Source organism: Lolium rigidum, chromosome 7, assembly GCF_022539505.1.
Source record: "Lolium rigidum isolate FL_2022 chromosome 7, APGP_CSIRO_Lrig_0.1, whole genome shotgun sequence".
In the NCBI taxonomy this organism is placed as follows: domain Eukaryota; kingdom Viridiplantae; phylum Streptophyta; class Magnoliopsida; order Poales; family Poaceae; genus Lolium; species Lolium rigidum.
Window position 1 is genome coordinate 323,091,722 of NC_061514.1, and position 12,187 is coordinate 323,103,908.

Below are 12,187 nucleotides of genomic sequence, written 5' to 3' on the forward strand. Positions count from 1 at the left end.
TTGAATACAAAGCCTCCGTGCACCGATTGTCGGTCTACGTCGGATACGCGGACGCCGGCGACAGCACACCCGCCCTCCTCGAAGCGCCGCTCGACCTCGCCGGCCGTCTGCCTGCCCAGGACGCGCTGGTGGGGTTCTTCGCCGCGACGGTCCGGGACGTCGTCGTCGGCGTCAGCGGCTGGGACCTGACGGTCGACGCTCTACCAGACGACGACGACGGCGACGCTGGACCACCGCTTCAAGATGGCGACGAACAGAGCGCGCGGTTGTCGCCGTCATCGCGGCTGGCGATACTGCTCGCGGTGCTGGGTTCTGTGGCGGCCGTGTGCGTCGCCGTCGTCTCCGTGATGTTGTACCGCGTCGTGTCCAGGCGCAGAGCGGTGGACATGGAGGTGCAGAAATGCTACAAAGATTACTTCGCGAGGACGACTCACTGATCGAGTCAAGTCAAGTGGTTGGTGTGACTTCAGTGACTGTGTGTGACGACAATACATAGCCAGCTGCTGCTCGCCCGACGGGATCCTGTTTCGCCTGACAATACCTAGCGAAGAAGGCTTTGCACAGCGATCAAATTGCTCGTCCCGTTGGAAGATTCACAAGGCCGGTTTGGGTGTCCGCATTTTCCAGAACAAAAGGAGTCCCATGCATGAAATTTTTCAGGAATATGAACATGCATATAGGAGCATGTTGTCAGCATAATCTATACTCTAATGACTTGACTGGAACATGCATATCAGAGCATGTTGAGTTATAGTAGTATTTGTTTAGATAAGTTTTTTTTCTCTTTCCTTACGTATAGATTTGATCACAAGAATCAATTAAAATATTATACGGTTAGATTTTTAATAGAAAAGGGATCACTGCCGCATTTGTTCTTAATATATGAAGTTTTATGAATTCAATTGAAACTTCTAAAACATCTTATATTTAGGAACATTGGGAGTTCTAATTTATAGTAGCGCATATGAGGTGATCATGTGAACCAATTTTTTGCAAATCCTAATCGATGTGTAACATACATACGCTATTCTATGTTATATGTTTGGTTGGAAGTAGGTTGAGATCACCAAGGGGATCGCTAGACACGGCGTATCAAAATTCGGACCACCTCAAATTGACGTGTACCAGACGAAGCAGCGAAGCAAGGCATGTCGAACACGTCCCATGGCGACGGCCACATCGGCCGGAGCTCGCCGGAGGGAGGAGGCTACGGCGCAGGTGACCTAGTGTAGCGGGAGACGAGGGGGGATTAGGGTTAGGGTTCGGCAATGGGGGGAAATGCGACTGGGGGTGAGTCAAACCGGGTCAGTCAGGCCTAACCCAGTGGGTTTGGTGTGACCATTGGACCTAGGGGCATTTCGAACATTTTCAAAATCATTCGAAACTAAATAAATCATAGGAACCCAAACATGGCCCCTAAAAATAAAATAAAAATAGGATTATAGTAAAATAAATTATGTATTAGAATATAATATTAAGTTATTTTTTGTCAGTATCGTTTAAAAACTAAGATTCCTAAATTTAACATAACTTCGGAAACTCATTTAAGAATTTTATTTAATGTTAAAATAAAATATTAAAATAGCATATATTAAAATTATGTTCTCTTAAAAAAGAATTTTTTGGAAATTCATAAAAATATTTTTTCTTATTTTAAATAATTCTAAGGAATTCCAGAAAAACCTAAAAAGTTGATTCTTATTTCTTTTGGAATTCATTTAAATAATTATTAACCATTATGCTTGAAATGAATTCAACATGTTATATCAACTTTATTCTAAGATTTAAACAACAATCACGGCATAAGAAGGTAATACCACACAATCCACAATCCACTAAAGCATGCATCATTTGGATCTTTTAACCATTGCACTTACCGAACAATAAATGCTATATTTTTATAGAACCCGAGTGATAAGGGATTAACTTGTCAATGGCTACGGATTGTAGACTTAGGGTTTCGTAGAAAGTAGAGGGCAAGTAGATCTCAAAGGTTCAGCCGAAAAGGTGCTTGACTAAGAAAACTAGGGTTATGTTGACAATAGATTCGATCATTTTTCCTCCCCTCGGCTCCCCTTCGTAGAAACTAGGGTTGCCGTACAAGTTACAAACTATGGGAGACTATCCGAGTCTTTTCCGTACAATTACATGACTCGTGATTTCTAATATAACCCTATATTCCATATTGATGTTCGCTATGCTTCTGGGCCTTGAGAATCTTCTGGTCGTGGGCCTCCAAATGCCCTCGGGTACTTTATTCGGCAGGTCCATTCGGGATGCTTATGTCAGTAGCCCCCGAGATTTTGTTTGAGTCATAGAGTCGAGCAAAATCTCCAACATAGAATTGAATCATTTTTATATACCAACGAGTCGAATATTTTTGTTTAACATTTATTTTCTACAGAGATACTAGTAGATGAGGTTGGTTCATCTGACGGATAAGGTAGCAGTTAACTGCTCTTGTGGTAAACCCGCATAAACCTACTTCAAGCCCAAGTCCATGGACTTGAACTCGGAATACTGGCGTAATTCGACACGCGCCGCTTGAGGACTTATCGTGAATCGAATCTCAGATATGTTTTATCGAGTACCTAACGCGTCCGCAAGGATTTTTCTTCGTATCTGTTGATACGGATGAAGTGATAGAGCACATTCGGGTGCGATATCACGTCATGCAGGATGGATCCTGGGGACTTAACTTCGTAAAATATTACGGCATTCAGAATTTTTACCGCGATGGCATGCTCTAAGAATATATTGTCGAGTGCCTTTGTCGGCTGCTGGATTTGTGAATTTCTTCGAGTTGTCAGATGACAATATCTTGAACTCCCGATGGGAGTACATGACGAGTTACGTGTAACTCGAAGATGTACGATGAAAATTCTTCGTATGTACTTCTATATTGTCTTGTCATTTTCTTATTTTTTTCTTCCTCATATTTAATCGGGTGTGCGACCAGCGCTCCCGATGGGAGTAGCCCCCGAAGCTACAGCCGTCCTCATATTTCTTCCTCATATATCCCGGATGCCGTAATATTTTACGAAGGTATGTCCCCTAGATCCATCCTGTGCGGCGTGATATCGCACCCGAATGCGCTCTGCTACTTCATCCGTATCAACAGATACGAAGGAAAATCCTAACGGACGCGTTAGGTACTCGATAAAACATATCTGAGATTCGATTCACGATAAGTTCTTAAGCGGCGCGTGTTGAGTTACGTCAGTTTTCCGGTTGTCAGGTTGATTGGGCTCTAACTTAGTTTCCGGCTAATCAGGAGTTAGCAATCCGGTAATAGTAATAATTAAATTTCTCTGCACAAGACAATAAGGCAAGAAAAACTTTACACATATTCAGAAGGGGAACACGGATGGGTGTTTCAAGTTTGCCACCATGTAGGTCGACGCAAGTGTCAGCCGAGACTGCACGCAGCAACCAGAACCTCCATATCTCAGTTCCATTATGCCCTCATTTTATCTCAGATACGAATTCGGATGATGTTACATAGCTCATTAATTATCATAACTCCGGAAACTCGTTGATCCACTTGTTCTTGCGAAATGAAGGAAAACATGGCCACTCGGAGACTCGAGAGTAGTTTATTTCAAAGGATCCTTTATCTTGTGAAGGTGAGATCTTGCACACACAACACATGCTAATACCATGAAGAAAAGTCGGTCCTCATTTGATGAGTTGTGGACGGAACGACGCAACAAACCATCATAACATCCAAAGCAACACCACTACATTAGCTCAAGTACCTTCGCATGCTCTTGACGTCGAGGATCCTTTCATGCTCCTCAAAATCGGCCCCATCAATCTCATCACCTAGGTAGGAATAAAGAGAAAGATCATGGTAATCGTTGGAGTCGTAGTCACCCCCGAAGTCCGAGTAAATCGGAGAAAAATCCCTTAAGTCCCAATAAAATGAAGAAAACCTACAGGGACAAGGTCCAGATAGCGGAATGTACTCGCAGTAATCCATGGTGATCGCTGCACACTTTTCTGTTAGGTTACCATTCATATTGATATTGCAGCAATCACTTATGTTAAGATACTGTAGGTGGCGGCAGCTGTCAATGATGGATGTCAGGCCTTCATTGCTGAGATTATCGCCGACGAGCTCCAAGGAACGTAGCCCGTACATCCTTGTGATTGCGAATGCTTTTCGATCATCGGTACGCCCCTTAGCAGGGCAAGAGTGACGCCTTTTCTGGACAAGCCTGAAGCGCTTCAGGCATGGGCACAGTTTTGCTACTAGCTCGAGCACTTCTTCATCGTGTAAACAATGATAAAGCTCAAGCTCCTCCAGCAAAGGGAGCTTCTTTATTGCATTTGCAAATCCTCCTTTCGAGATACCATAACACCTGGTGAGATCAAGGCTCTTCAGCATAGGCGCCCTGCAACATATAATTAATATTAATATAACAACAATTAAAAAACCATCCTAGCATTACAGTTCTAAATAAAACTGCCGGATATCTATTTTTTTAAAGGGCCAGTGAACTCGTATCTTTGTTGAGCAGAAATGAATAATTGGAGCTAGCGTGCAAGAGAACATTTATATGTGCTATAATTTGGCATACGAGAAGAATTGCAGCCGTGACCTAATAAGAACGTAGGGAGATTATATGAGAACAGCCAGACAATTGCCTAAAAACAGAGGGAGGTTATAAGACGAAAAAAACTAACCGCTGAGCGATGAGCATGAAGAGGTTGTCATCGAGGCTCTCGGCGAGGAAGGTGTGGCACTGCCCCGCGCTGAGCCGTAGGGCAGACCGCATGACATTTTCGAGCGTGGCCCGCCAGGTGAAGGGCGGGACGTCGGGAAGATCGCGCACGTCAATGCGCCGCCACAGCTCGGGCTCCTCCCGCGCAGCGCGTCGCCATGACCGGCACACCTCCGCCACGCCGCCGAGCAGAAGCTCCGGGAGGCTCAGCTTGTGCAGGACGCAGGAGATCGAGTCCGCGGGCAGCTCCGCCCAGTCCCGCTCCCACGCCTCCACCGGCTCCGGCATGCAGTGGAAGACCGAGACGTGGAACGCCGGGGCTTTCCTGGATCGTCCCCTTCGCGTACGCCGCCAAGCGGCTGCAGGCGGAGGCATCACGATCGCGTCGCGACCTGCAAGGCTTGGGAGGATTTGGTTTTATGGAGAGGGGTAGGTCGGTGGCCCCTTTTTTTTCATGGGGCTAGCCCGATCCGGGGACTATAGGTACTCAATTGTTAGATGAGAGTTAACAGCAAAAAAGAAAAGAGTTTCACCACATTCATGTTGCAACTTCCAAGGATTCAGGTATAAATATTTCAATTTTCTCTACAGTAATTTATTTGAAGATTCTTTGATAGTTCGATTGGTTGTTGGGATGTCGGAAATCATCGTAACTGCACTTCCAATATGTTTTCAGGCGAAAACTCGGAGTCGGAGTTGATCTCGTGTTCTACGTCAGATAATGGAGGGATTACAGCTTATATGTTCTAGTTATACTGTTCCAACAAACAGAAGTCTCGGTAGAACTTTCAGAACAAAAAAATTAACCGGAAATTTAGATAGAATGAACACTGAATCGTAAGAGATCGAGATAGATAAGGCATTGACATTATATTTCTGGTGAAAAATAAGGTTAAGTTCAGAACTGAATGGCTAGAAAGTCAAATGGAGAAATATTTCCCGTAGAACACTGAGACGTGGAACGATGGGGCCTTCCTGTCTCGTCCCCTTGGTTGCGCTGCCAAGTGGCCACCGGCGGAGGCGTCGTGATATCGCTTTGGAGTTTCAATTTAAAACTTGGTTTTATTGCGATCAGTACGTGGGTGCCCCAATTTCATACTAGGGTCCACATGTTAGGCAATCGTTAAAAGAAAAAAAAAATGGTTTCACCACATTCCTGTTGCATCTTCCAAGGGTTCAAACACAAAAATATTATCAATTTTGCATATTTCTTTTATTTGAAGGTTCATCGATTGGTTGCTGGGATGTCTCAATGCGATAGAACTCAACTTCAAGTATGGTTTTAGTTGGAAATTCAAGGAGGGTTTTACAATTCACCACACTTTTCTTTATACTTATATTATTTGCCACACTTCAAGTATGGTTTCAGCTCGAACTTCAGATGGCGCCTGGATTTAATTTCATTCATGAAACCTATAATCCGTAATTGGTTCTGTGACTAACAAGCACGTCGTTGGTTTAAACTTTGGTTGAAGGTGGTAGCTCAAAACAAAGTCACACCAAATTAATATGTTCCAGCAATGCTGTATGCCCTGTACCAACAAATCAAAATTAGACGAATGTGAATGGATAAAATGAACACTAAACCAAAAGGAAATATGACACACGAATGTGACATATTTCCGGTGAAAAAATAGGTTTTGTTCAGAGCTCAGTGGCTAGAAAATCCAACAGAGGATGACCACCGAGAAGGATAAATATACACAATTGCACTGTGCAGAGGTGAACAAGAACACTCAATCGAAGGAAATGAGACAGACAAAGGTTACTATATTTCTGGTGAAAAATCAGGTTAAGTTCAGAACTCAATGGCTAGAAAGTCAAACAGTGGAACTTGTGCAGTGTCTACATAGTTTCTAAACCTGTCAGGGCAACAAAACCGATGGTATGACACATCCCTACGACCCCCTTGACATTGTCATTCACTCTGGGTAAGAAGAATTGTTCAACGTACGGGTAAAATGAACACCGAAGCCAAAGGAAACAAGACAAGCAAAGGTGACTACATTTCCGCGGACAATTCAGGTCAAGTTCAGAACTCCATGTTCAGAAAGTCAAACAGAGGATGACCACCGAGCAAAACAAATATACACCCTTTACATTGTGCAGTGTTTGCATAGTTTCTAAAACTGCTTGGGGCAACAAAAAAATCGGCAGTTACGCTGGTTCCACACATCCCTACTGTCCCCTTGACATTGATATTCACTCAGACTGAGGGTAAGAACCCCCGCAAAAAAAAAACTCAAGAGTAAGAAGAATTGTTCAACGTATGTGGCTATTAATTACTGACACCAAGGAACTCTGTGAAGGTTGGGTATTTGGGCTCCCATCCAATATCAGCCCGAGTTTTCGGGTTCTCCATCCTCTTCCCTAATGGACCATCGGTACCTGAAGTAAAGGCCAATTGAAGATTATCCTAGAAACGGTCAATGTATGTACACCAAAAAATGTCACAATGGAGCAGGTACAGAACTTACCAGTAAAACCTTGAAATTCTGTGTCAAACTTTCCACTTTTGTTAACGGCATCCATTATTTCTTGCCTGCAAAGTACAAATTTATCCATTTTAACTGGCAGAATGAGTTGATCGTTCAGCTATCAGTAGATCCATGATACCCTCAAGAAAACCGAGCTAGATGGATATATAATTGATGTGAACAACCCTAACCTGGAAAGAGGCTTATTGTCACAGCCCAAAAAGATGCGACCCCGAGGTCTCTTTTTCATTATGGCAATTGCAAGGGACGCAGCATCCTGAAATTATGTAAGTATATAACACAAGATTACAGCTCACAAAATGCTGATTGAACAGCAGGAGACAACATCCCACAATATCAATATTAAATGAGTATAAAAGGATAAATTTTACTAAGCTCATTTAACCTCATAATGGATCTGATTGATAACATGATCTGGTCGCGAGTCCAATGTTCCCTTCCTCAACCAGAAAAAATGAGCACCTCTATCTATTTTGTGTGTCCAAGTGAAGGAAACCAGTTCTATTCATCTTATATTGCACAAAAGCTCTGTGTTCATGCTTGCATTTTTAAAGAAGTAATATTTATAAGTTGAGGATATATAAAGTCCTGCTAGCCTGAGAACACAGCCTCCTGCCTCCAGCACAACATTTTCAGCTCTAAGAAGGACATCAGTACGAGGACCCCTGCCAACTGGAACAGATGGACAATCCTGCAGAAAGGAAGAGGAAAAAACATGGTCAAAATAATGAAAGTTCACAAAATATTTAGAGGCAGTGTGTTTGTAAGCAAGAAATGTTACTACTGTGAACGAAAATAAGATATGTTTCTACTGTAAACTATAATAAATATGAAGTTGCAACTATGTTACTATGGTAGGGATGGAGTCAAGACAAAGGGAACAAAGAGAGAAAAGCAACGCATGGGTACTCTGCTAGTTACCATGATTTGTGAATTTGTTTCATTTACTGGAACCTTTATCACCCAACTGAGCCAAACTGCAGAATATGCAGTCTAGCAGTAGTACCTCGTTGCACAATCTGTTATCGCTGCAGTCATAGAGAGCAGTACTTGATGTAAACAGGAAGGAACCTTCACCGCTCCAATTTGAGGCAGCCACTCTGCATGCATTTGCTGAAATGAGGATGCATCGCATGTCTATGAAATGCAATTTGTTTAGCAGAAGATAAATGCACATTGCACAAGTCTAGTTATTTTGTATCAGTTCATTGAGACACAAAAATGGAGTAATTCATGAATAATGGTAAAATCCTACAAACCAAATTGGTGATACACAGGAGCGTATTGACATCAGAAGAGGTTGGTGGCCCGCATCTGCATATAATACTAGTAATAACATATCCTTTGCAGTTTATACATACATGAAACTATCCAAATTATCAATGGAACAGTTTTTCGCATAAATCATAAACCTTAAGAGCCTAATGGAGTTAGTTGTTCCAAGCACAGTGTACATGTAAAATGCATTAATTAACTAAAATAAATTTATACAATATGAAGCCTCATGGCGATATGTATGTATTTGTGTTAGAATTCTGAAAAAAACATCTAATCTGTTTATAAATACCACAAGACGACAAAGTCCTGGCTCAACCATGTTATACCACACATTTCCCTCTACTACTTCGCACAGCACTTTGAAAATGATATTACCACTAGTAACTCTGACACGTTCATTACTGCAGATTGCAGTTACACTTAAACTAGTGTGATCATAACGTCTGATAAGCCATCACTACTGATGCCACCATCGCCTGCCATATACATACGTCCATCAAAATCAATTCCATTATGTGAATGTCTTCATCTTAAGGCTTTGTATCAGCAATTAAAGTTCCTTGATTTTAAATATTCAGTTTCCACACACGTTCGGTTTGGATATGATACCCCCAACCCAAACAGCCCAGGCATAGGGAAGTAACCACAAACTGGAGTAGGTACCAATGCTTCCAATCTTAATTGTTCCAGATCGGTACCAAATCTATTTCATGGAATTATCACTAAAATCACTGTCATTACCTCAAATCGCCAGGGTAATCATCAGAACGAGATGGAGGAGCACAGAAAATAACATATGGAGCCTTCTGAGAAATAGTGGATCCCTTCAAGGAGGGAATGATGCCAATATCGGTTAGCTCGCTGTGATGATCTGTGCTTGCAGTCTGGCCAAAAACTTTGCAGCCTGGATGTTCCTGCAGAAGATGAAGTTGAGTACCTAATTATACAAATTGATAATGTGGTTTCAATTTTCCATCTTCGCATTGAAATTTAGCCTTACAAAAATAATATCCAAAGCCAAAAAAACATAAGCATAAGAGATGTCTAATGTCGCTCGTTTTGACAAGCAAGATTATGTTTAACAAGTTGATGTTGGAAAGAAGTTCTCAGCAGTGTATTAACCACAGGTATTCATACCTTTAGCCACTTCTCAGCTACCAGTCTCCCAAGCACACCTGGGCCCACGATCAGTAAATCATTCTGGGTAACAATGTTGGTGTCGGGCATCACGACCCCTGTATTTTGAGTTACCCCTAGCAGCAATGAAGAACAATATACAGAAGTCAGTTAGTTGCAAGCATCACTATGGAGTTCAACATTTGGAGATAAAGAAGACGGCACTATAGACTCTATCAGTTATATAACCTTCACCACACAGAAGCTTAGGTAAGTTCAATATGTACATCTGTTCAATGTCTTTTCATAATCAATTCCACCATGACTCAAGGCCATAAATTTCCGCATACTGGTGAAGTTACTACCTAATGTTGCCGCGTCCATCATTATATGAGAGGAGATGGATGGCCCAAGAACTAAACTAGTATAAACTAGTTACTTGCCAATGAAAAAATGGGCATAGTGATAATTATTGGCAGGGTGCACGTCATGCGAGCTAGCCTGATCACATGATTTCTCCAGAAGCCTTGTTCTAGTTTCCAAAATTCATGTTGTTGTTGCCTTATCTATCAGAACGTGTACAAAGAAAATACAATGCTGAAGCTATGCACACCTAAACAAAACAGCAACATCAGTGTTGCTTGAGCAGAGTTGGAAACAGGCTGGCACCAAATGCTATGGGTCAATTGACAGTAAATGCGTTAGGCTGGCAAGCGCATGGAATGGAAGAGAAAGGGGGACGAGCAGCCAGTGAGAATGTTACCGAGAGAGGCGGCGATATGCGTGCGGCGGGCGAAGCGGACGTCGGTGGAGGCGGAGAGCGCGCGGCGGCTGACGCGCGGGGGCGCGGACGGGAGCAGCCTGGTGCGGGTCGACGACGGCGACCCCGCCACGAAGGTGCACGCCGCCATGTAGTCAGGGAGCCTTCCTCGCCGGAGCAGGGGACGGAGGGTGGATTGGATTGCGACGACCTGAAGACGATATTTGGGTTTGGTGGCACTCTGTTTCTGTGGCCCACCACGACCTGAAGCGAGCCCTGTTGCCTGTTGGTGTCCGGCTGACCTGTGGAGCCTGCTTGGTAGATGCTTCAGAACTTTTCCTATTTGCGTTTGAGAGAAGTCTAATTTAGGCTGGTGCCAATGCACCACCCTACTCTCACCCGCCACGTCAGCTTTTTTCCTCACTCTCACCCCACTCTCACCCTACTCTCACCCCACGGTGCCAATGCACGGGGCTATAGTGCCAGCTCTCACTTCTCTCTCCTCCCTACCGCCTCCCTACCGCCTCCCTACCGCCCCCACTAGCACCGCTATCGCCCCTCTCTCGCCTCGCTGTCGCCCCCAACGCGGGCGGTAGCCGGGCGGCAGCGGGCGGTACCGCCCGGCGCCAGCCCCAGCGCCCCGCGCTCGCGTCCCGCCCCACTCCCGCCCGCCTCCTGCCCCAAGCCGGGCGATACCGCCTCCACTCCCGCCCCCATTGGCACTAGCCTTACCACCCTAAATTTATCCTAAAGTTCAGTTCACAACTCTCAACTCTTATTTGGTTCAACTTTCACCCCTAACTTTAAAAACCGTTTGGAATACACCTCTTTCACCGTCTAACTGGTTCAAGCCAAGTTTATATACACATGAGCCGGATTTATCATGTATTTTAACTAAACATACTTGTACATGTATTGAGATCTCACATGTGTGAGGTACAAGAAAGAATTATGCTCTTGCTGACTAGGAACATACAAACGCGTGTTGTTTGATTTTGGTATACCAGTCCTAGCATGCATGTATGAGGAGGTACATACAGATACGGTTATATTTTAACTAGGCGTTGATTTGTCCTACATGAAAAAAAAAACAGCCGAGGTTGCAATAACAACAATGAAAGGGACGTATTCTGAATAGTTTCTAAAGTTTGAGGTTGAAACTTGAACCAAATTAAAATTCAGGATTGCAAACTGAACCTTGAGACAAGTTTAAGGGGGTAAAATAGACTTCTCTCATTTCATTTTCCCATACTTGTAGTTTTGATTAGGGCTCCTTTCGATTGATAGGATAGAGCGTAGGCATTTGGTATAAATGGTGAGAGCGAAGGCAGGCCACAAGGAGTCAAATGCTACAATCCTTTGTGTGTTCTCATTGTGGCTCTGGCGATAAACCATTCAAGGTCAAGGAACAAAAGGTGTGGTATCGTCAAGTTTGGTTGGATGAAACCGAATGAAGATGTTGTAAAACTTAATGTGGATGCAAGCTTCAACTTAGATTAAGTACCGAAAACATTTGAGCTATCCTTCTAGATGACAAAGGTTTCTTTCTAGCAACGAGTTGTTGTGGAATACCATATGTCTCATACCCGTATACGGCGGAGGCTCGGACCCCCGAGATGGTTTGATTCTAGCAGGATAGTTCGGGTCAATAGCATTGATCAAGTCAATTTTGATTACCTCGACGTGAGCAAGGTGATGCGAAATGGGGAAAAATCTTTAGGTTTAGGGTTTACAATCTATGAAGAATGTTCATGTCTTTATCAGAACTTTGTAATCGTTTACTTTTTTTTTCATTGTCCTAGAAAAGC

The 12,187-nt window shown here is 43.4% G+C and overlaps 1 protein-coding gene across 1 annotated transcript; it reads right to left on the minus strand.

Moving 5' to 3' along the window:
- Positions 1-6,776: 6,776 nt before the first annotated feature.
- LOC124673308 lies at positions 6,777-10,530 on the minus strand. Its single transcript, XM_047209416.1, has 9 exons — positions 10,383-10,530; positions 9,641-9,756; positions 9,245-9,417; positions 8,232-8,325; positions 7,806-7,916; positions 7,611-7,700; positions 7,396-7,481; positions 7,205-7,269; positions 6,777-7,115 (listed from the first exon to the last, which is right to left on the minus strand). Exons 1-9 carry the CDS (start codon positions 10,528-10,530, stop codon positions 7,006-7,008), a joined length of 993 nt encoding a protein of 330 aa, XP_047065372.1. The 3' UTR covers positions 6,777-7,005.
- Between the last annotated feature and the right edge of the window lie 1,657 nt (positions 10,531-12,187).